At 42.7% G+C, this 25910-nt stretch overlaps 1 protein-coding gene across 1 annotated transcript in view; it reads left to right on the top strand.

The window, feature by feature from the left end:
• LOC124606784 (echinoderm microtubule-associated protein-like CG42247) overlaps positions 1–25910 on the top strand; it is a 340411-nt gene that overhangs the window by 14041 nt on the left and 300460 nt on the right. The window contains exon 2 of the mRNA XM_047138847.1: positions 19733–19960. Within this exon, the coding sequence (XP_046994803.1) occupies positions 19733–19960 (228 nt within the window). The remainder of the gene's footprint in view (positions 1–19732; positions 19961–25910) is intronic.

The following is a 25910-nucleotide window of genomic DNA, read 5'->3' as shown; positions in this document are numbered from 1 at the left end:
TCCCTTCTTCTGGTCAAGTTGTGCCACAAACTTCTCTTCTCCCCAATCCTATTCAATACTTCCTCATTAGTTATGTGATCTACCCATCTAATCTTCAGCATTCTTCTGTAGCACCACATTTCGAAAGCTTCTATTCTCTTCTTGTCCAAATTATTTATCGTCCATGTTTCACTTCCATACATGGCTACACTCCATACGAATACTTTCAGAAATGACTTCCTGACACTTAAATCAATACTGGATGTTAACAAATTTCTCTTCTTCATAAACGCTTTCCTTGCCATTGCCAGCCTACGTTTTATATCCTCTCTACTTCGATCATCATCAGTTATTTTGCTCCCCAAATAGCAAAACTCCTTTACTACTTTAAGTGTCTCATTTCCTAATCTAATTCCCTCAGCATCACCCGACTTAATTAGACTACATTCCATTATCATTGTTTTGCTTTTGTTGATGTTCATCTTATATCCTCCTTTCAAGACACTGTCCATTCCATTCAACTGCTCTTCCAAGTCCTTTGCTGTCTCTGACAGAATTACAACGTCATCGGCGAACCTCAAAGTTTTTATTTCTTCTCCATGAATTTTAATACCTACTCCGAATTTTTCTTTTGTTTCATTTACTGCTTGCTCAATATACAGATTGAACAACATCGGGGAGAGGCTACAACCCTGTCTTACTCCCTTCCCAACCACTGCTTCCCTTTCATGTCCCTCGACTCCTATAACTGCCATCTGGTTTCTGTACAAATTGTAAATAGCCTTTCGCTCCCTGTATTTTACCCCTGCCACCTTTAGAATTTGAAAGAGAGTATTCCAGTCAACATTGTCAAAAGCTTTCTCTAAGTCTACAAATGCTAGAAACGTAGGTTTGCCTTTCCTTAATCTTTCTTCTAAGATAAGTCGTAAGGTCAGTATTGCCTCACGTGTTCCAGTGTTTCTACGGAATCCAAACTGATCTTCCCTGAGGTCAGCTTCTACTAGTTTTTCCATTCGTCTGTAAAGAATTCGTGTTAGTATTTTGCAGCTGTGACCTATTAAACTGATAGTTCGGTAATTTTCACATCTGTCAAGACCTGCTTTCTTTGGGATTGGAATTATTATATTCTTCTTGAAGTCTGAGGGTATTTCACCTGTTTCATACATCTTTCTCACCAGATGGTAGAGTTTTGTCAGGACTGGCTCTCCCAAGGCCGTCAGTAGTTCCAATGGAATATTGTCTACTCCGGGGGCCTTGTTTCGACTCAGGTCTTTCAGTGCTCTGTCAAACTCTTCACGCAGTATCATATCTCCCATTTCATCTTCATCTACATCCTCTTCCATTTCCATAATATTGTCCTCAAGTACATCGCCCTTGTATAGACCCTCTATATACTCCTTCCACCTTTCTGCTTTCCCTTCTTTGCTTAGAACTGGGTTTCCATCTGAGCTCTTGATATTCATACAAGTCGTTCTCTTATCTCCAAAGGTCTCTTTAATTTTCCTGTAGGCAGTATCTATCTTACCCCTAGTGAGATAGGCCTCTACATCCTTACATTTGTCCTCTAGCCATCCCTGCTTAGCCATTTTGCAATTCCTGTCGATCTCATTTTTGAGACGTTTGTATTCCTTTTTGCCTGCTTCATTTACTGCATTTTTATATTTTCTCCTTTCATCAATTAAATTCAATATTTCTCCTGTTACCCAAGGATTTCTACTAGCCCTCGTCTTTTTACCTACTTGATCCTCTGCTGCCTTCACTACTTCATCCCTCAAAGCTACCCATTCTTCTTCTACTGTATTCCTTTCCCCCATTCCTGTCAATTGCTCCCTTATGCTCTGCCTGAATCTCTGTACAATCTCTGGTTCTTTTAGTTTATCCAGGTCCCATCTCCTTAAATTCCCACCTTTTTGCAGTTTCTTCAGTTTTAATCTACAGGTCATAACCAATAGATTGTGGTCAGAGTCCACATCTGCCCCTGGAAATGTCTTACAATTTAAAAACACTATAACAAACAAAACGAAGTCTATACGATAAGGTATTACAGCAAATCCCGGTACGTGATGTCAATCGTGATTAACACGGTAAAGGTAGTGCCAACAATCGCTCTGGATTTCACTACAAATCAGCGTGTAACCTATGAATTTCACGTCACTTAAAAACAAGATATTTCACGTAATTTATAGACTGAGGTGGCAGAAGTCACGGGATACGTTATAATATCGTGTCAGACCTCCTTTTGCTCAGCGTAGTGCAGCAACACAACGTGTTATGGACTCAATAAGTCGTTGAAAGTCCCCTGCAGAAATATTTATCCCAGCTGCCTTTATAGACGTCCATAATTCCGAAAGCGTTGTCTGTGCAGGATTCTGTGCACGAACTGACCTCTCGATTATGTCCTATAAATGTTTGATGGATTCATGCTGGGCAGTCTAGGTGGCACAATGGTTCTCTCGAATTGTTCAGAGTGTTCTTCAAACCAATCGCGAAAAGTTGTGGCCCAGTGACAGGGCGCATTGTCATTTATAATTGTAGTCAATGAATGGCTGCAAATGAAGTAACCGAACACTTCCAGTCACTCATCGGTTCAGTTGTACGAGATGACCCAGTCTGTTCGATGTAAACACAGCCCACACAATTTTGAAGCCACCAACAGATTGCACGTTGCCTTGTTGACGACTTCGGTCTTCGTGGGGTCCGCGCCTCTCTCAACCCCACCATCAGCTCTTACAAACTGAAATCGGGACTCATCTGACCAGGCCACGGTATTCCACTCGTCTAGGGTCTACTCGATATAATCATGAGCCGAGGAGAGGCGCTGCAGGCGATGTTCAAAATGGTTCAAATGGCTCGCCGCGCGGGGTTAGCCGAGCAGTCAGGGGCGCTGCAGTCATGGACTGTGGGGCTGGTCCCGGCGGAGGCTCGAGTCCTCCCTCGGGCATGGGTGTGTGTGTTTGTCATTAGCATAATTTGGGTTAAGTAGTGTGTAAGCTTAGGGACTGATGACCTTAGCGGTTAAGTCCCATAAGATTTCACACACATTTGAACATTTTTCAAATGACTCTGAGCACTATGGGACTTAACTTCTAAGGTCATCAGTCCCGTAGAACTTAGAACTACTTAATCCTAACTAACCTAAGGACATCACACACATCCATGCCCGAGGCAGGATTCGAACCTGCGACCATAGCAGGCGATTTATTGTTAGCAAAGACACTCGCATCGGTCGTCAGCTGCCATAGCCCATTAGCATCCAATTTCGCCGCACTGTCCTAACGGATACTTTCGTAGTATGTCCCACATTGATTTCTGCGGTTATTACAAGCAGTGTTGCTTGTCAGTTAGCTGTGTGCAAACGCCACTACTGTCGGTCGTTAAGTGAAGGCCGTCGGATCTCCGGATATTGAATTCCCTAACGATTTCCGAAACGGAGTGTCCTATGCGTCTAGCTTCATCTACTATTTCACATTCAGAGTCTGTTAATTCCTGTCGTGCGGGCATAATCACTTCGGAAACCTTTTCGCATGAATCATCGTAGTACAGCTCTTGCCGATGACTACCCTATTATACCTTGCGTAAACGCTACTACCGCCATCCGTATTTGTGCATATGGCTATCCCGTGACTTTTGTCGCGTCAGTGTATCTTCGGCTTGTTGACAGAACATTTGTTCAGGTATTCAGGCGTATAGTTTAAAGAACAGCACCGCGGCCCGTCAAATGCTGCTGTTAAAGTTCCGCGTTGTGGCCCTGGACGTGACAATCGGGCCCGACTGACCACGGTGTCACCGTCTGCCAATGGCGCCGTCGGATGCGGTATGGAGGTGCGTGGGGTCAGCCCTCCCGCTGTCGCGCTTCTTCACCTTGGAATCGCTGCTAATCGGTCGAGTAGCTGCTCAGTTGGCTTCACGAGGCTGTGTGCATCTCTTTCCAGTCCTCCAACTTAGAAAAATCCCTGGCATTACCTGGAATCTAACACGGGTCTCCTGCATGGCAGTCAGCTGCACTGACCGCTCAGCTACGGAGCGAACCAAAAGCTGCCCTAATGTATACTTGTTCATAGACAACCAGTTTCGGTCAAGCAACCATCTTCAAGTCAGAGATTCACTCTGCATCACATTAAAGGAAGGCTCCTTGGCGTCAAACATATATTTCCAATTTCAGCAACTGTCACATGTACATGACTCCATTATCACACGTACATGAATGTACTACATGTGACAGATACTGCAACTCAAAACAATTGTTTATTTGACGTTTAGAAACCTCCTTTTAACGTGGTGGGATATTACTCCGTGACCTGAAGATGCAGACTGGTCTATGAACGAACTTAGATTACAACACCTTTTGGTGGATTCACGATACCGTTCATTAAGGGGGGACGTTGGTGAAAAACACATAGCATTTCAAAAATGCACCAAATCCACAGTTTTGGAGATATGGCAATGAAAGTTTGTACAACGCTTTACATGAAAGTAACACATTTACATATAAAAACCTTTGATTATATATATTTAACTTTTTTTGAATGAAATTTGAAATTTTATTTTCAAAAAGTAATGTATATTCCTTTTTCTCAGAAAGTATTCAACAGATTTCTACAAAAATTTTTTGTTTCATCTCTTTATATGTTGTAAGCTTCTCTCAGGAGGTTTTTGGAACAGGTCAAATAGGAGAATTTTCATAATTTTTAATTGTAATTCCATAAGTACAATTTTAAATTCATGCAAAATTCCAAGCACTTTGTCCCATATCTCAGATTGCAATCAGAATTTCAAAATTTGCTCTTGAGACAACGTCTATTAGGTTTACAGAAATATGTGTACAAAATTTCATACTTCTAGCATTCATAGAATCTGAGGAAAAGGTACATAAACTTTAAAAAACAAACTTCTCAGGAAACGCAATTTAAAGTTCATCCTAACTTTTTTCCTTATGTGACTTCTTCAGAAGGCAACATATTTGTACTCTGGTACCTCTTTCCCTTCAAGGCTTCTCTTTTGGTTTCTTGTTGTCTGTCTTCTTTCCTTTACCAGGTCTTAAACTGACTTTCCGGCTACATAGACGCGCTGTAAATCTATTTTTCTCAGGATGTCTTGAGTAAAATTTCCTATCTTGAAGCCCATTCTTTCTAATACCTTCCCATCATTAAATACAATAACTGTTTCATAAGTTGCAATTCTGACAACTGTAGCAGATGCAAGGGTGCTTTTAGGGCATCGTTTCCATATGAGTGAATTTAGAGACTGATTTGGATTTTGGGTTTTGTCATGAACACACATTTTGAGAAGTGCAGGATCGGCCAGAAACCTGTAAGTGAGCTTGATAAGATCCAGGACACAATTCGGAAGCCTCTCCTTGTCAATGTAGGGGATGTTAGCCCTCTGAGCTTGGCGTGGCAGGAGACCGCGTCACACTTTTAATTAATTTTCAGACACTTCGGATGCTATTACAAGATTGAAACTTTGGGAACTTATTGTCCATGAGTTGTACTAACAAATCAAAAAATAAATCGAAAGTTGACATTTTTGGTCAATTTCATCAACGTCCCCCCTTAAGGAACCTGAAGCTGAGCCACACTGTTCACATAAAGTATTTCAAGCATACAGGTGCGGCGTCGCTGAGAACCTGTCTTGTTAGATCATCCTTTGTGCCACCATCGATAGCTAGGATACCTACACACTGTCTGATCAAAAGTACACGAACACATGTTAATGGACATTAGTAGAGAGAGTGTTCACCGTTCCCTTTATGACGGCTTGAACTCTGCTGCGGTACTTTCAATGAGTTGCCTGAATGTCTGTGGAGGAATGGCAGCTCATTACCCCTCAGCAACTGAACCAGAGACACGCTGGTCTCGATCGAAGTCGATAGTCTAACTCTTCCCAGATGTGTTTTAATGGGTTCAGGTCGGAACTCTGGGCAGGTCAGTCCATTTCAGGAGTGTGAATGTCCGTAAACAGTTGCCTCACAGTTGCTGCCTTATGACAGGGTGTATTATCATGCTGATACAATCATCGTTTCCTAACTGTAGTACACGTTATCCTTCCGCATCTCGATTTTTTTAAAGTCAGTAAGGGGACCAGATTCTCATCACAAAAAACACCTCTCTATCATAACACCACCTGCTCCGTACTTCACTACTGATACTACACGTGATGATAGGTAATGTTCTCCAAGCATTAACGAAAGCCAAACCCTTCCATCGGATTGCCACAGCGTATAGCGTGATACATTGCTCTAAATCACTCCAGCCATTCACTGTCCAGTGAAGTCGCCCTTTACACCACCTCGATCATCGCTTAGCATTGACTACAGAAATATGTGGTTGACCCCATTCCTTTTAACTCTCAATGCACAGTCACTGCGCAAATTGGCCTGCTGGTTAGGATCTCACGAGTGGTTGCTTCCGCTGATTTCATGCGAGTTTTGTGAGCATCCAAACAGCAAAGTGATTGCCATTTTATGTTCTGTTTTGGTCTTAAAATCTTGTTCCGATGCACTGAAGCATTTCCGAAACAATAGATATGTCCATTTTATATGTAAGACTCTGTTATTTGTTATTCACGTTATTCACGTTAACGATTTAACTCCTGGAAAACATCAATTAGTTGAAATATTTTTTACTTAGAGAGAATATTTCCTAACTTTTGTAAATGGTTTTATACTCACTTATTTCGCTAAAGCGGTACAGTTTTATTCACAGGGCCACGATTGTTCATCCTCCTTTCACCTAGGAACATAGGTGTTTCATTGGCTAAATTAAATACCCTTTCAGCTGGGACCGTCACCGCTCGCAAACGGAATGCCACATTGTAGGAAGAGAAGGCGGCACAAGCATTTGTCTAAATATCTGCAGCTACTCGCTGTTCTAGATCTTTCATCTCATGTTTTTCTTGCCTTGTATATATACCAGCAAAAGGAACAGTCGTCCCGAAGAAAAGATGCGAAACTCGGCAATATAAAGTTACATTCACCGAAAAGTAGCACAGAACTTACGGCACTGACCTCGTAGTCAGGAGGAGAAGGGTTGAGACCCTAACAAGGCGCCTTCGAGAATCAGGTTTCTCGTACCTTGCCTTCAAGCGAATGCTGGGTTGGTCGCTTCGCCAAGGCTATGACACCCCAGCTACAACGTTTTAATATCTTACCTTCTTTCTATCATAAGACTCCGGGAATTACGTTCTGTAACTCACGTAATTCAAAAAATAACTCGTCTGTAGTTTTGTGTGGATGGCAGATATAACAGTCGTATTTGTCAATAACTAAATGAGCAAAATTATGACGCTAGAGTCGTACTACGGAAGAGACGATTTTCAGTGTGACTCTGTCTCTAAAGAAAAAGCAATAGACGCAGCCCACTATACACTGAAAGTTCGTAAGAATTGTGTACAAACTGGTAATTCTAATTAGACTCTCAGCTCGGCGGTTGATGGGTGTAAATGTTTCGATCGAAGTCGTTTGATCTCGGTCTGCACCCACAGCTTTCCCGGTGCAGCCAACATAGCCAACCTTAGCCGGCCACATTCTCTTAAATGGAATTATCTTGTTAGATTTAAATACGGGAAACTAGAGATACTCTATATATGATCACACTCACTCACAAGGAAACGAATATAGCTATAACAATGTCAGAGGCCTGCCCCATGACGCCTGCTGTTTGGCCGCCTTGACCCAGCAAATTCTGTGCTATTTAGCCTAAATCATAGTCACTTTAATACACAGTACTGAAACCTAAGGTTGATAGCGATCGGAATCAACTAAATATCGGTCCGAGATCACTCACTGTCTTTCGCCTTCTGTCGAAACAGCTACTCTTCTTAGACTGAAAATTTTATTTGTCTTTAGATATCAGTGCAAACAGATGTATTACAGAAACATTTCTTGCTTTTATCTGGGTCGTAAGGCACAGCTTATATTGCGAAATCGGGTGTCCTTCCTACTGACCTGCTCTGGTTACTTATCTTAGATTTTATCCGTAAATGTCGTGTCAAGTTTCCTTATGTTCTGTACTTCAGTGAAGTGAAGGTCGTCGATAACAAGCTAGGCGTTAGATTAGAAAAGTCAGTGGTACGAAATCCGTATTTTCATTTAGCTCAGCATATATAGCATTTCTGGACAGCCGACCCAGTCAATCTTAGATCTCTGTTAGACAATGCATTACCTAGTTATTATTACACATAGCCCCCGGCAACAAAGCTGCACCATGAATGACTTGCTCAGGAAAACACTAATCAATATTTACGCATTCCTCGCATTTCAGATAGCAGATGACTCCAGACAGAGGCCTGCCCCATGACGCCTGCTATTTGGCCGCCTTGGTCCAGCAAATTCTGTGCTATTTAGCCTAAATCAGAGTCACTTTAATACACAATAGGTGCATGATTACGTTCTTGGTGAGTGGAGTATATTATTGAACAAACTTTTTGTCTGGACTATTTCAAATACATATTTTAGATCGTTTTGCGATAAGTGAGGTGTTCCAACACTTACGTTGCAGCGAACGAACCATGTGGCTAAAGGCTAAAGGCGCTGACAATAATTCCACTGAAGGCTTCGACGAGATCCAAGACTATATTTCCATATTAGTTGCCAACTTAGTCACGATACAGACCGACTCCGCATTCCGAAGACAATACCGGACCACATAAATCAGAAACGTATAAATCATCTTTCAGAGTGCACCATAATAGAAATTTTTATCTGCTTTATGCCTTTGTCAGCATCGTCTGTGATCATCTGTGAACTACTTTTATTCGTCAGCTTACAACGTGTTTCTCTTAACAGTCTGTACCAACAAACTATGACGTCGCATTTTATGTACCACGCACTACAGGCCCTTACAGAAACGATGTTGACAAATCCGTTGAATACAGACTTATAAACAAACATACGGTTATAATTCATGAAGGGAAAATTTTATTCCATGCACCAACTTACTGCGATTCTGTCATCAAAGAAGCCTTTGACTCCAGAATGACTTTAACTGATACAGCACCCTTAGCGAAGCATGGAAGCAGGCGCTCGATGCTGAATGGCTACAGAGAAATAAATTTCCTGCGTTAGCCATCACTTAATGGAATCAGCATCGCTACTAATTTTCGTCGATCACACACACTGAAAACCCCTCTGACAGCATATGGAGTTTCCATGACTTCTTAACACTTCCAGGACATATTTTGGGTAACTACATACGTATCTACCACTTGTCCTATTAGTACCACAGTTAATACTTGACGTTTACGGTCACGTCATTGGAATGTTGAGTTTACAAACAAATTTGACGAGGCAACTAAATCAAGAAATACTTATCCAAGAATACTGACACAAAGCAAAATGTACTGTTGAAGAAAAGACTTCCGCTCCATTTTTCATATGCACTGAATGAACACTTTGACACCTGAGAAGTGGACATCATTGCGATGTTCTCATCGCTAGGCACGCACTTTATCTCGACTTTATTACAGTTGGAAAGTCACGATAAGCAGAAAAAATATATTTAACCTTTGAGAAGCGCCCTCATCACCACAACAACCAGAAATATTTTACTTCCTGGCTTTGCTTCTTTCCTGTCGTATTTTTTCCAAGTGACAACTGGCGCAAATTATCTGACAACGTATACCGACCGAGGTATGGTAGCGGTTACGTAATGTATTTTGCATTTTGGAGGAGACTGGTTCTAAACTACGACCAACCACTACGTAACGACAGATTAGACGCCAAAGGCGGGGGAGTGGTCATCGCAGTTGACAAAAATATTGTCTCTATTGAGGTTGAAACATAATATGGCGCTGCATTTATCTGGTCGTGTGTAACAAGTATAGGTGAAACCAAGTTAATTGTCAGTAGCGCGTAAATACCCAGATCAAACGAAATTAACCTACCGAATATAGACTAGGACGCATTCTTGAGTAGCTAGTTCGCCAGATCTCTCGCAATTGAAATATCTTGGGTAAACAGGCCGACCACATCGACGGCGTCAATATAGAGACGGTCATTAATGATCAAGATGTCAACACAGCGACTATGGTTACGAAAGTTAATAAATGGGTCAAGAAGGCTAGAAGGGTGTTTCTGCTAGAAACAGAAGATAAGCAGTTGTTAGCATCTCACTTAGACAATGAACTGACATATGAACGTAAAGAAATTATGGGCAAAGTTTAAACAGATTTTAAATTGTGGTCTGGACAAGTATGTGCCTAGTGAGTGGGTTAAGGTCGGAAGAGATCCACCGTACTTTAAAACGAAATTCAAAAAGAATTAGGTAACAAAGGCTGTTGCACTCTCGGTTCAAAACAGAACGCGCAAATGAAGACAGGCAAAGGTTACCAGAGATTCGTACGTCTGTGAAAATAACCATGAGTGAAGCACAGAACAGCTATCACTGTCATTCCTTAGAAAAAGTTCTGTCCGAGAACCCGAGAGATTCTGATGCTATGTAAAATTGCGAAGCGGGCCTAAGGCTTTCATCCAGTCACTCGTTGACAGTCTGGTAAGACAGTAAAAGGTAGCAAAACGAAAGACGAATTTAAATTTCGCGTTTAAGAAATCGTTCATTCAGGAGAATCGTACACACATCGTCGTTTGACCATCGCACTGAGTCCCTTACGGGTGTCATAGTAGTAAGCATCCATGGTGAAGAGGAACAACTGAAAGAGTTGAAAACAAATAAGTCACCAGGTCCGGATGAAATCCCAAATCGATTTTACAAAGAGTACTTCACGGTACTGGCCCCTTACTTAGCTTGCATTTATCGCGAATCTCTCAACCAGTGCAAAGACCCAAGCCACTGGAAAAAGCGCAGGTGTCTCACGTATTAAAAAAAGGCCCCTTTCTCACCTGATATATTGCGAAGTACCCAATGGAAGTGTTATAGAAACGTTACTATTTTCTGTGTATATAAATGGGCTGGCGGACAGGATGAGCAGCAATCTGTGGTTGTTGGCTGCTGATACTGAGGTGTTCGGGAAGGCGTCGAAGTTGAGCGACTGCAGGAGGATACAATACTCTAAACGTAGAAAAACTTAAGTTAGTGCAGAAGAACAGGAAAAATAAACGCGTGGTCTTCGCATTCAGTATTAGTAGTGCCCAGTTTGACACAGCCAAGACGTTCAAATATCTGGCCGTAACGTTGCAAAATGATATGAAATGGAATGAGCTTCTGAGGATCGTGGGAGGAAAGGCGAATGGTCGACTTCGGTCTATGGGAAGAATTTTGGGAAAGAGCGGTTCTTCTCCAATGGAGACCGCATATTTAACGCTAGTACGACCTATCCTTGAGTACTGCTCGAGTGTTTGTGATCCACACCAGGTCGGATTAAAGGAAGACATCGCAGCAGTTCAGTGGCAGGCTGCTAGATTTGTTTCCGGTTGATCGACCAACACGCAGAGATGTTTCGCAAAAAACACAACAGGGAAGAAACATTATTGTGAAAATTTAGAGAACCGAAATTTGAAGCTGACTGTAGAGCTATAGTACTGCCGGCAACATACATTTTGCGTATGGACCACGAAGATAAGATACGAGAAAACATAGCTCATAGAGAGGTATTTAGACAGTCGTTTTTCATTCGGTCTCTTTGCGAGTGGAACAGGAAAGGAAATGATTAGTAGTGGTACTAGCACCCTCCACCACGGACCGTGCAGTGGCTTGAGAAGTATGTACGTGAATGTAATGCCACTGTCAGTCAAAGACCCGTATATTGCGAGGGAACGTAGTGTCTGAAGAAGTCGAGCCAGCCACGACTGGGATTGGGAAAGGGCATCGGTTGTAGATGTGGAGAGCTTATATTTTTGGAATGTCGTAGTTTCCCTTTCTTATCAGCAGGGACAGGCAAATTTCGGGTAAACCATAAGCGAAAAATAACGCGACATTTGTGGCTTGTAGAGAAATACAGCGAAAACTGTAGTTTTCACGTAATGTCGCTAATTTGTCATTTTCCCATGCCCGTCTGATAATGTTGCATACATTATCTTGAAACGATCAATGCCTTCTCTGCGCGATAGCAATGGAGATACTATTGAAGACAGTGCTGCCAAAGCAGAGTTACTAAACACAGTCTTCCGAAATCGAATCAAGAACAGCTGCCAACATGAGCAACATAGAAGTAAATATCCTCGGAGTAGTGAAGCAACTTAAATCATTCAATAAAAACAAGTCTTCTGGTCCAGGTTGTATACCAGTTAGATTCCTTTCGGAGTATGCTGATGCATTAGCTCCATACTTAACAATCATATACAACAGTTCGTTCGACGAAAGATCCGTACCCAAAGACTGGAAAGTTGCACAGGTCACACCAATATACAAGAAAGGTAGTATGAGTAATCCACTAAATTACATGCCCATATCGTTAACGTCGATATGTAGCAGGATTTCAGAACATATATTTTGTTCGAACATTATGAATTACCTCGATGAAAACTGTCTATTGACACAGTCGCCGGCCGGAGTGTCCGAGCGGTTCTAGGCGCTTCATTCTGGAACCGCGCGACCGATACGGTCGCAGGTTCGAATCCTGCCTGGGGCATGGATGTGTCTGATGTCCTTAGGGTAGTTAGGTTCAAGTAGTTCTAAGTTCTAGGGGACTGGTGACCTCAGATGTTAAGTCCCATAGTGCTCAGAGCCATTTGAACCACACAGTCAACATGGGTTTGGAAAACATCATTCCTGAGAAACACAACTAGCTCTTTATCCACATGAAGTGTTGAGTGCTATTGACAAGGGGTTTCAGATCGATTCGGTATTTCTGGATTTCCGGAAGGCTTTTGACACTGTACTACACAAGCGGCTCGTAGTGAAATTGCGTGCTTATGGAATATCGTCTCAGTTATGCGACTGGATTTGTGATTTCCTGTCAGAGAGATAACAGTTCGTAGTAACTGACAGAAAGTCATCGAGTAAAACAGAAGTGATTTCTGGCGTTCCCCAAGGTAGTGTTATAGGCTCTTTGCTGTTCCTTATCTATATAAACGATTTGGGAGAAAATCTGAGCAGCTGTCTTCGGTTGTTTGCAGATGACGCTGTCGTTTATCGACAAATAAAGTCATCAAAAGATCAAAACAAACTGCAAAACGATTTAGAAAAAATATCTGAATGGTGCGAAAAGTGGTAGTTGACCCTGAATAACGAAATATTTGAGGTCGTCCACATGAATGCTAAAGGGAACTCGTTAAACTTCGGTTACACGATAAATCAGTCTAATCTAAAAGCCGTAAATTCGACTAAATACCTAGGTATTACAATTAAGAACAACTTAAATTGGTAGGAACACATAGAAAATGTTGTGGGGAAGGCTAACCAAAGAATGCGTTTCATTGGCAGGACACTTAGAAAATGTAACAGACCTACTAAGGAGACTGCCTACACTACGCTTGTCCGTCCTCTTTTAGAATACTGCTGAGTCTAATCGTATTTCATACTAACCTAGGCTTCTGTCTAAGCAACAGACCACGCCATCAACTCAAATTTCATTCACAAAATACCAAAAATAATATTGAATTTAGACTGAAGAGCCAAAGAAATTGGTACACCTGCCTAATATCGTGTAGGGCCCCCGCGAGCCCGCAGAAGTGCCGCAGCACAACAAGGCATGAACTCGACTAATGTCTGAAGTAGTGCTGGAGGGAACTGACACCATGAAACCTGCAGGGCTGTCCATTAGTTCGTAAGAGTACGAGGGAGTGGAGATCTCTTCTGAACAGTACGGTGCGAGGCATCCCACATATGGGGAGCTTCTTGGCCAGCGGAAGTGTTTAAACTCAGAAGAGTGTTCTTGGAGCCACTCTGTAGCAATTCTGGATGTGTGGGGTGTCGCATTGTCCTGCTGGAATTGCGTGTCGGAATGCACAATGGACATGAATAGATTCAGATGATCAGACGGGATGCTTACCGACGTGTCACCTGTCAGAGTCGTATCCCGACGTGTCAGGGATCCCATTCACACCAACTGCACAGCCCCCCCCCCCCCCCCCCCATTACAGAGCCTCCACCAGCTTGAACAGTCCCCTGTTGACATGCAGGGTCCATGGATTCATGAGGTTCTCTCCACACCTATACACGTCCATGCGCTAGATACTATGTGAAAAGTGACTCGTCCGACCAGGCAACATGTTTCCTGTTATCAACAGTACAATGTCGATGTTGACGGGCCCAGGCGAGGCGTAAGGCTTTTTGTTGTGCAGTCACCAACGGTGAACGAGTGGGCTTTCGGCTCCGAAAGCCCATGTCGATGATATTTCGTTGAATGGTTCGCATGCTGACAGTTGTTGATGACCCAACAATGAAATCTGCAGCAATTTGCAGAAGGCTTGCACTTCTGTAACGTTGAATTGAATGTTTCTCTTCAGTCATCGTTGGTCCTGTTCTAGCAGGATCTATTTCCGGCCTCAGCGATGTCGGAGAATTGATGATTTTCCGGCTTCCTGATATTCACGGTACGCTCGTGAAATGGTCGTTCGGGAAAATCCCCAGATCGGTACCTCGGAGGTGCTGTGTCCCGTCGCTCGTGCGCCAACTATAACATCACTTCAAACTCGCTTAAATCTTGATAAACTGCCATTCTAGCAGCAGTAATCGATCTAAGGACTGTTCCAGACACTTGTTGTCTTGTATAAACGTTGCCGACCGCTGCGCCGTATTCTGCTTCTTTACATACCTCTGTATTAGAATACGCATGCCTATGCGAGTTTCTTTGGTACTTCAGTGTACATTGAAAGATAGATTCTCAGAGTCTGTCTTATTTTTTATCGCCATAGACAATTTGAATGGCATCACGTGTCCTGTGCTCTGATTGGTTGTTGTAAGCAAACCGAGGGGTTACCATGCTGATTTACGTATTTGTAAGGTTATTGATGTACCGTATTTCCTCATTTTCGTATTTATACTTGCCTGCCATAAAAAAATTTACTATTTAACTGTGGCATTGCATCAAAGATTCCCCAAATCGCGTTCGATTTGTTACGAAAAAATACCAGGAAATGTGATGTTGCTGGCTAAAAAAATTACCTGTATTCCAGACTAGTAAGGATTGCCACATTATTGTGGGAAAGTAAATTTTAGGTGACGAAAAGCTCAAGCTTTTGAGAAATCTGGAGGGACGAGTACTTGAGGTAAAGGTGAAGAAAACATTAAATTCATTGGTTTGCAAGATCATATCAGGCTAAAAACTCGTATTGCCTCAGATCCATGTAATCTGCGTTCATAGCTCTAAGTTCTTGTTTCAACCATGGGATGATAGTGAACTTTCTTAACGCTGCCATGGAGAAGAGTCACCATGTACCTAGTGGAATGGCGAGTGTTAGTCGCGTAAGATTTCCTGAAGAGTTGCAATAACCTTTATAATCTAATGGGAAAGCAACTTTCCAAGCCAACAGGATGAATGATATACGAACATAGTTAAATGTCTGATGACATGAAGAACGCACTTTGTCTTCAGTATTCAGTTTTAAACTACAGGCAGCTTGTTTCACAGTAAAACGAGGTGTTGATGGAATGGCGGCACAATGTCTCACAAGAGAACTTTGATTTTCGGACAGTGCTGCTTTAGGAAAACTTTCTTTAATTTATTAGATATAATAGATTTAATATAACTAATATATTGAATAATGTGGCGTCAATAAATACAATGTAATTGATAGGATCAAATTTATTTTCAGAAACACTGATGAACAATGAAATAAGACAAAAGTACGGTACCTGTGCTACATCAAAAATAAGAGATCGGAAAATAATACCAAAACTGACAAAAAATAACGCCAAACATAGTAAAAGAAACACCACAACTGACAGTAAAAACATCGAAATTGGCTAAAAAATATAGAAATTGTTCATAAAATAAAACATTTTTTCCGTGTCTCCTCTCATAAGTCGTAACAATTCTCTCTCATGCTGTCAACACACGCGTAAATCTCAATTTACATTTCGCATGTCAAGAAGCTACTTCTGGTACCGCAATCATTTTCCGTTACCAAGTTGTGACATAGTCACGAAAAAAATAAAATAAAATAATCCGGAAAGTGTAGAATTTGTTTCTTTTATTCCAGCCTATAAACACAACAACTGTCCGCAGACTATCGATTTAGGTCAACGGTGACCGTCTTAAGATACGTTTAAAACATATTCTGATAGAATAAAACGAGAGTGGCATCGTCATGAGAGCTAATGTTGTTAATATCTCTTGATGTTGACATTTTCGCTTAATTATATCAGCACTGTGTTTTAAAGGGATCTCAAGATGATCGCCACTATTCGAAACCTGAGGACAGTTTTTGTGATCATAGGGTGGAATAAAAGAAACAAATGCTACTCTCCTTTCCGCTTTCTTCCAGTTTCGTCCGCGATTGGTAGGCAAGAAGAACGACTGTCGGTGAGCCGTTTTATAGTCCTCACCATGACGCACAAGGACCTCTCTTGTGGCATCTGCTACCAGAAAAAGCAAGATTGCGGTTAAGCTTTCCACCGACGATAACGTCATTGGCAACGGAAACTACGATAGGCGAAGACTGGGGAAGTAAATTGGTAGTGCCCTATCGATGGAACCAACCTGGCATATGCCTTAAGGGTTTAATGAAACCTTGGGAATGCTATCAGGGCGTGCTGAGAAGTACTGCCACTGAATTTATGTGAAAACTCTTCAAGCTCTTTAAATAAAACAAACGTTATTATTACTTTACATCTTTATCTTTCATATCCACATATTTGTAGCCCTCTGCCACCAGAGGGGCGCCGAAGTGCGGCATGTAACATGGCGATGTATAACGTAACTATGTCTGTGGGTGAGAAACAGCGTGCTGTGGTCGAGTTTCGACTTCGAAGATTTCGTCCACATATGGAGCACCCTCTGCTTCAGCGTAACAATACCAGATCGCACATGAGCGCCGCGACATCTGCAACAATGCGACACCTTGAGTTCACTGTCACCGATTATCCTCCTTACAGTTTGACTTATCACCATCCGATTTTGAAGTTTCAGGTCTGTCAATGAAGTCGAACATCGTACAGTGAAGGCATCAACAAACTGGTCTCGCGTTGGGAGAAATGTGTTCGTCACCAGGATAACTATGTTGAGAAATAAATATGGAGGCATAAGAATAAAGATGTAGAGTTTCAATAACGTTTGTTTTGAAGAGTTTTCACATAAAAAATGCGGAGGCGTTACTTCTCAGGATGCCCTCGTAAATCTGGATGACCTAATTGATATTTCAACCGCTACCCTACCGAATACGAGCCCAGTGTTTTTCCACAGATATCACCTCGACTTTGATGAGCATCTACTCCACGTTTCCTCATTTACTAAACGAAACCGTGACATAAAGCGTCACTCTTCGTCCGATCTTCCCTAATAGTAACCCAACATCCGATTCTTTTAAGAATCGAACTCCTCTGTATAAAAAAGTTCCGAACGTCTGATTACTTTACAGAAGAGTTAATGTGATGAATATTTGACGTTAAACATTAAACTTTATGGGTGAAGACGCAAAATCGTGATGGCTGACTTTATATGCATCAACCAACTTAAAAGCACAAAAACTACTAGCATTGTGAATTCTGCGCTATATCAGTGCATCAGTGAAGCTAAAAGTGTGCGTGTGTGTGTGTGTGTGTGTGTGTGTGTGTGTGTGTGTGTGTGTGTGTGTGTGTGTGTGTGTTATTTATATCAATACGAAACAAGGAACTATAAGTTACGAAATGACAGGCAGATTCAGCGTTCAAAATGAACTCGATAAAAAACATAGTATTGATGAAAATGTAAACGTATTACGCCAAATGAAGTTGGTTTAAAAATACGACACGAATCTTCGCATTAATAAAATTCTGTAAAAAGTGGATGGTTGTTGTACTTCAAGTAATTTGACAGACAGTCACCGAACTCTGCTTTCGTTATCATAAATGAAGGAAATCAGGGACACTTACGAATGTAAAAACCAGTTCAACAACGAACTTTAAAGACGTATGTACAGCGTCCTAAACTGTCAGCACCCGGATGTTTCGTCTCATGTGCACAGAACATAACAGAAGAATCAAAACTGAACACGATGTAGTCTCAAACGAGCAGAGGAAAACAAAGAGTGCACATGGTTTATCGATAACTCATTTCACGGAAAAACGTCAACTTCTAAAACGCGGAGTGAACTGAAAACAAAGAATACAAGAATTTACTATATGCCACACGCTACATTGGCGCAGAACGACATTAAGCTAATTATTGGCAAACTTATATGTACTATTGTTGGAGGGAACTCATTACATTTCAACAAAACAACACTGTTGCTAAAATCAAGCTAAATAACTAATTACAATCGCCTCATAACAAAGACAATGAGATACAAATATTTCTTTCATCTGTTCTTTCCCCTACTAAGGCGTTCTAGTTCCTCAGGATTTTTGGATTATGATGTCCATTTATACACTGATTTACTCGTTCAGTATCCTCGTGTACTTGATCTCCTCATTTTCTCATTGTGACGTCGGCATTTATACCTGAACTACTGCTGTTGGCATTGGTTTCCTGTCGATTCTGCTCACAAGGGCAACTCCCAATCGCAACCTCCCCTCCCCCCCCCCCCCCCCCCCCCCCGCAGATTTAGTGGTAAGGTGGCCCAATGGAGAGCCCGTCAAAAACTGAACACAGATCAAGCATGCAACAAGTGCAATAACAAGCTGCCAGTTACAGCACAGAAAATGCGTTGTGGGTACGTGATCATTATGTTGGACGCGAAATGGACGAGCCGTGTTCAAAACTCTCGTCATGTGTAAGAATACGTTACCGTAGCAAGTAAAGGTGATGAACTGTGAGCCGGCCACTGCGCCCGAGCGGTTCTAGGCGCTTCAGTCCGGAACAGCGTTGTCGCTACTGTCGCAGGTTCGAATCCTGCCTCTGGCATGGATGTGTGTGACGTCCTTTGGTTAGTTAGGTTTAATTAGTTCTAAGTTCTAGGCGACTGATGACCTCAGAAGTTAAGCATAGTGCTCAGAGCCATTTGAACCATTTTTATAACACAGTTATCAGGCATGCAAATTAAGTGCGTCGATAAGAGATTCCTATCATATGGCACACGTACTGTCACTAATGCCGTGTATGACACACCAGACGTGTTTTCCGATGGACGATTCGGTTGACTTGCCTCCTTATCATCAAAGGTCTGCGGTTCGCATTCGAAAACCACTTCCTTTCGGCTGATAATAGAGTAGCTGTGCAGAGTTAACTGTTATTATAGGTCTCACCCTTACACCTTACTGTTGCAAACGGACATTACTCCACGACACAGATACAAATTTGAATAAAGCGAAAAGTGGGGGAAAAAATTGGCACGAGCGAGGTTTGAACAAGGATCGCACGCTTTGTAGTCCAACACCATGATCGCTTACGGCGCTTTTGTTGATATAGGTAGCTCTATATTGAACTTGTTGTTTCTGCACCGTTCACTGTTTCTATTTTGCTTTCTTGTTCGCAGTCCAGTACAGCCTCTTCCTGTTTCGATGATTCATCTGTGACCAGTTTTTGACGTTGGACAGTAACACATTCTCTGCCTTACTTCCGTGTTCATAAAGAATCCTACTTCAGTAACAGCATTCTCTGCTGCTGTTGATATTAGCCTATAGCTGTCTGACCAGACGTGCTTATGTTCTATTCCATTTCGCTGTTGGTTCAGACAGGCGTCGCAGTTGTATTGCTTCCGCCGAATTCGCAGTTAAGACAGTTTAATTATGTGGGGCCTGGTGTTGCTGACGGCGCCTCGTTTGTATCTTGTGTGCAGTCTGCGAGCTACGGCAAGAAGAGCGCGGCGTGGTACGCGGCGAGCAACGGGCCGGGCCCCGGCGGCGGCGGCGGCGGGGGCGGCTGGGCCAGCAAGCCGGCACAGCCGCTCAGCCGCAAGGCCAGCCTCGCCGACGGGGACGTGCCCACCCCCGCCACCAACAGCAACGGAAAGCCCTCCTCCGGCCGCGTCATCCGCATCGTCAACAGCATGGACCACACCGTGCAGGTCAGTCTCTGTCGCTTGCGAGCTGGAAGAAACTTGTAGCCAGCTGTCGATCTCACCAGTAAAGTCGTGGTCTACATCTACATCTACATTTATACTCCGCAAGCCACCCAACGGTGTGTGGCGGAGGGCACTTTACGTGCCACTGTCATTACCTCCCTTTCCTGTTCCAGTCGCGTATGGTTCGCGGGAAGAACGACTGTCTGAAAGCCTCCGTGCGCGCTCTAATCTCTCTAATTTTACATTCGTTATCTCCTGAGGAGATATAAGTAGGGGGAAGCAACATATTTGATACCTCATCCAGAAACGCACCCTCTCGAAACCTGAACAGCAAGCTACACCGCGATGCAGAGCGCCTCACTTGCAGAGTCTGCCACTTGAGTTTGCTAAACATCTACGTAACACTATCACGCTTACCAAATATCCCTGTGACGAAACGCGCCGCTCTTCTTGGGATCTTCTCTATCTCCTCTGTCAACCCGATCTGGTACGGATCCCACACTGATGAGCAATACTCAAGTAAGAACGAGTGTTTTGCAAGCCACCTCCTTTGTTGATGGACTACATTTTCTAAGCACTCTCCCAATGAATCTCATCCTGGTACCCGCCTTACCAACCATTAATTTTATATGATCATTCCACTTCAAATCGTTCCGCACGCATACTCCCAGATATTTTACAGAAGTAACTGCTACCAGTGTTTGTTCCGCTATCATATAATCATACAATAAAGGATCCTTCTTTCTATGTATTCGCAATACATTACATTTGTCTATGTTAAGGGTCAGTTGCCACTCCCTGCACCAAGTGCCTATCCGCTGCAGATCTTCCTGCATTTCGCTACAATTTTCTAATGCTGCAACTTCTCTGTATACTACAGCATCATCCGCGAAAAGCCGCATGGAACTTCCGACACTATCTACTAGGTCATTTATATATATTGTGAAAAGCAATGGTCCCATAACACTCCCCTGTGGCACGCCAGAGGTTACTTTAACGTCTGTAGACGTGGAGATTGAACAGATATATCGAACAACACTTTTTCGTTGGCCTTGTGCGTTTCCGACAAATACCTATGCCAGTTAGTGGTATTCATATCCCCCGCATCTGCAGCCGCAATTTGAGCAGCACTTGGCATCACAGTGACACAACGATCTGTTACACATCGGTTACTATAAGGACAGCTCCGAGCCAGACGCCTTGTAGCGTGCATTACTCTGACCTCAAACCACCGCCATTTGCGACATCAGTGGTCTCAAGCGAGAGCTGTTTGGAAGGCACGCTGGAGATCTGTTTTGTTTCCTGATGAAAGCTGGTTCTGCCTCGGTGTCAGTGATGGCCGAGTGTTGGTTAGGAGAAAGCCAGTTGAGGGCCTGCAGCCAACCTGTCTGGGTGCTGGACACTGTGGAGATAATGATCTGGGGAGCAGTTTCGTATGACAGTAGGAGCACTCTCGTGGTTATCCCACGAATCCTGACTGCAAATTTATGCGTCAGTCTGGTGATTCGATCTGTTGTGCTGCCATTCACGGACAGCATTCCAGGGGGTGCTTTCAAACAAGATATTGCTCGCCCACTTAGCGCTGTTGTAACCCAACATACTCTGCAGAGTGTCGACATGTTGTCATGGCCTGCTCGATCACCAGATCTGCCTCCAATCGAGCATATATGAAAAGTCATCGGACGTCAACTCCAGCGTCATCCACAACCATCATTAACCGTCCATGTATCGACCGACCATGTCACATTTGCGCGCTCACATTAGACTGTGACCTTGCGATGTTATTCACTTAAATACGTTAGCTAGACAAATGTATTCGCGACATTTCATTATATTAATTAATTATTTTTTGTTGTTGCGATTTTTATCCGTCAGTGTAATTATGCGTTTTGATACCTGTTGTATTCTAAATGTTTATGTTTAAGTTTTAGCTCATTCTGTAATCCTTCTGACACCCTATTAAACGAAAGTTTCCCATTTGTGTCGCGCTTCACTTCGATACAGTACTGTGGTCTCGTTGAAATAACACACTCGACACAGCTTACATCTGAGCACTTTCGTGTAAACCAAGAGACTCCTGAGTCATGATCAGAGGATGAGAAATTCATACTAGAACTTTACCGCCGAACCAGTAGCCCTCTAATGCAGTAACCTTCGAGTCATCTCAATGGATAGTTGCGTGTCACTGTATACCTTCCTCTGTTTGCCTTCGCATGGACCGAGAGGCATGAGAATAAGTCTGAATGCTTGTGGGTAAAGTTAGGTCGCACTTTTAAGTAAAACCCACATGTAAAGCTAAAATACAGAAACTAAAGCCACGCAATGCTATCTTGCCGAAAACGGCTGGAACGACGTGGGGTTGTGGAGCGACCACGCTGAGGGCCTTAGCGCTAGGCCTTGTCTATAGCGAGGCTGAATATTGTTCACTAGTCCGACTGATAGCCTTGGGAGAGCCAGGCCTGACAAAACTCCCTACCATCTGGTGAGCAAGATGTATGAGACAGGCGAAATACCCTCAGACTTGTAGAAGAATATAATAATTCCAATTCCAAAGAGCACAGGTGCTGACAGATGTGAAAATTACGAAACATCAGTTTAATAAGTCACGGTTGTAAAATACTAATAAGAATTCTTTACAGAAGAATGAAAAAAACTGGTAGGAGTGGACTTCGGGGAAGATCTGTTTGGATTCTGTAGAATTATAGGGACACGTGAGGCAATATTGACCCTACGACTTCTCATGGAAGATAGGTTAAGTAAAGGCAAACCTATGTTTATAGCATTTTAGACTTATAGAAAGCTTTTGAAAATGTTGACTGGAACACCTTCTTTCAAATTCTAAAGGTGTCAGGGGTAAAAAAATGCAAGGAGAAAAAGGCTATTTACAATTTGTGTAGAAACCAGATGGCAGTTATAAAGAGTCTAGGGGCACAAAAGGGAGGCAGTGATTGAGAAGCAAATGAGACAGGGTTGTAGCTCACCCCTGATGTTATTAAATCTGTATATTGGGCAAGGAGTGAAGGAAACAAAAGAAAAATTTGGAGTAGGTATTAAAATCCATAGAGAAGAAAAAAAAATCGAGGTTTGCCGATGACACTGCAATTCTGTCAGAGACAGCAAAGGACCTGGAAGAGCAGTTGATCGGAATGGACAGTGTCTTGAAAGGAGGATATAAGATGAACATCGACAAAAGCAAAACGACGATAATGGAAAGTAGTCGGATTAAATCAGGTGATGCTGAGGAAATTACATTAGGAAATGAGACACTTAAAGTAGTAAAGGAGTTTTGCTATTTGGGGAGCAAAATAACTGATGGTGGTCGAAGTAGGGAGGATATAAAATGTAGACTGGCAATGACAAGGAAAGCGTTTCGAAAGAAGAGAAAATTGCTAACATCGAGTATAGAATTAAGTGTCAGGAAGTCTTTTCTAAAAGCATTTGTGTGGAGTGTAGCCATGTATGGATGTGAAACATGGGCGATAAATAGTTTAGACAAGAAGAGAGTAGAAGCTTTCGAAATGTGGTGCTACATAAGAATGCTGAGGGTTAGATGGCTAGATCACGTAACTAATGAGGAGGTACTGAACAGAATTGGGGAGAAGAGAAATTTGTGGCACAACTTGATCAGAAGAAGGGATCAGTTGGTAGAACATGTTCTGAGACATCAAGAGATTACAAATTTAGTACTGAAAGGCAACGTGGGGGAGGGGGGGGGGGGTAAAAATCGTAGAGGGAGAGCAAGAGATGAATACACCAAGCAGATTCACAAGGATGTAGGGTGCAATAGTTACTTGGAGATGCAGAATCTTGCACAGGATAGAGTAGCATGAAGAGCTGAATCAAACTAGTCTCTGGACTGAAGACCACAACAACAAGTCCGCCTGAAGAAAGTGGACGTCCAACAGAAGTACGCAATGCTGATGAACGTAGAGTATGGAGGAGGTGATATAATGTCATGGAAATGTTTTTCGTGGTTAGACTGTGCTCCCTTGTTACGCTTAAAAAACGCTGAGTGCGAAAGGCTATTCACACATTTCACAGCATTGTATAGTGCAGAGGTGGTGATCGTTGGTATCGGCATGACAATGTATCCTTTCATAAAGCAGTATGAGTGAGACAATTGAGACAATTCTTTGTGAATTATAACATTCATTTAATAGACTGGCCTTTTCTGAGTTCTAACTTGAACTGAATGGAGCACCTTCGCGATGAGTTAGAAAGGCGACTTCACTGCAGACAACAGCATCAACCATCACTACTTTTTCTGGTTTCAGCTCTTAAGGAAGAACTGACTGTAATTCCTGCATAGACGTTCAGATACCTCATTGGAAGTACACCCAGCATAGTTTAGGCCGTCATAACGATGGTGGTGGAAACACTCCATATTAATCTCCACTAATAACTGTCCGTATACATTTCGTCAGATAGTATAGTACAGAATTATAAAAATATTTGAAAAGAATATTGTAATTCAGTTCACAGCTAGAATAATATTGCCGTTAATCCACTGCGCTAAGCATTTAATGTGACTACTGCGTTTGTAAATGCCGAACGAATAAATAAGTAAATAGTAGCAGACATTACACAGTGGTTTGTAAGTCATACGAGTTTGTAAGTCAAAACAGCCACACAGATTTGAGAGTACAAGGCACAAACTACTCAAGAAATTCTGTACAGCTTACACCTACATTATTACTCACTGAAAAAAACATACGCAATTTACAATGAGTGCCCAAAGGTCATGGGAAGATACTGGATGTGAAGTGAAGAGTGAGTTTCTCCTAGTTGAGCCATTAAAACCAGAGCAACACTTCATGGACTCTGATAGCCGGAGGGGGAGGAGTTACTCTTTAACGCCCCGTCAACAACGAGGTCGTTAGAGACATTCAACTCCTCGTGTCTGTTAGATGGACTCTCGCTGTGTCACGAGAGTCATTTCATCTCCTAGTATTTTCTTTATATTACTTGTAACGATCTTATCCGGCTCTCGACGAAAACATGTTGCGTTCTGTACCACATAATCTCACACACTTTCCAGAGACAGGAAGGTGACTGCATTTACTTACTATCAACGATGATTAATTAGTTACTTACTTTAGTTTCCATAGAGATATGGAATAATTATTTAACAAGACACATTTTTATGATACTCGCTGAGAGTGAAAACATTAAGGTCACCGCCCACCACAAGATTTAATGCTTCTTGATGGCGTTGCAGGCTCTTGACGTCGTTAGGAAACTATATAAGCGGAGTAGAGACGAATAAGGAATCCTTATATTAACGATACGGGCTGCAAATGGAGAAATCCACTAAGTGGCGTATGAAGAGCAAATTGTTCTGACCCCTAGCGACTTGAACGAGCATATCGGAAATGGCGATGCTGGCAGGGTGTTCGCATGCTACTGTCAAGCGCATCCATGGTAACTGATTGAAGGATGGCAACAAGATGTGGAACGTCCATGCCTCATAACAGAGTGTGAGTGTCGGAGGTTTGCCCTCCCCGTAAATCAGTACAGGCTGCAGCCAGTGACAGAATTGACGACAGAGTACAAGTTTGTCAGAGCACACCATTCAGGTCACATAGCTGCATATTGGGCTGCACAGCAGATGCCTACAGCGTGTTTCCGCATGGGCTGTACATCACCTGGTCGGATGAATCACGTTTCTTGTTACACCAGGTCGGGCAAGAATACGCCGTAATCCAAGTGGAAGGTCGCTGGAGCTATGCACCACACCACACCACACCGCTGGTCAGTGAGATCAAAATCATCCCATTGGGGACTTTCACCTGTGGTAGAAAGCGAAGAAGCTATGCCAGCTGTAGACTACGTCCACATTATTGTGGAGAACCAGCGTCCCTTCAAGCTTGACGTCTTCCCCAAAGACGATGGCGTCTTCCAGTAGAATAATCGCCCGTGTCAAATGCCCACAATTGTCCTAAGGAACTCTGGC

This window comes from Schistocerca americana, chromosome 3 (assembly GCF_021461395.2).
Source record: "Schistocerca americana isolate TAMUIC-IGC-003095 chromosome 3, iqSchAmer2.1, whole genome shotgun sequence".
NCBI classification, from domain to species: Eukaryota; Metazoa; Arthropoda; class Insecta; order Orthoptera; family Acrididae; genus Schistocerca; species Schistocerca americana.
The sequence above is the reverse complement of the archived record's forward strand: the minus strand, read 5'-3'. Positions and strand labels throughout refer to the sequence as shown.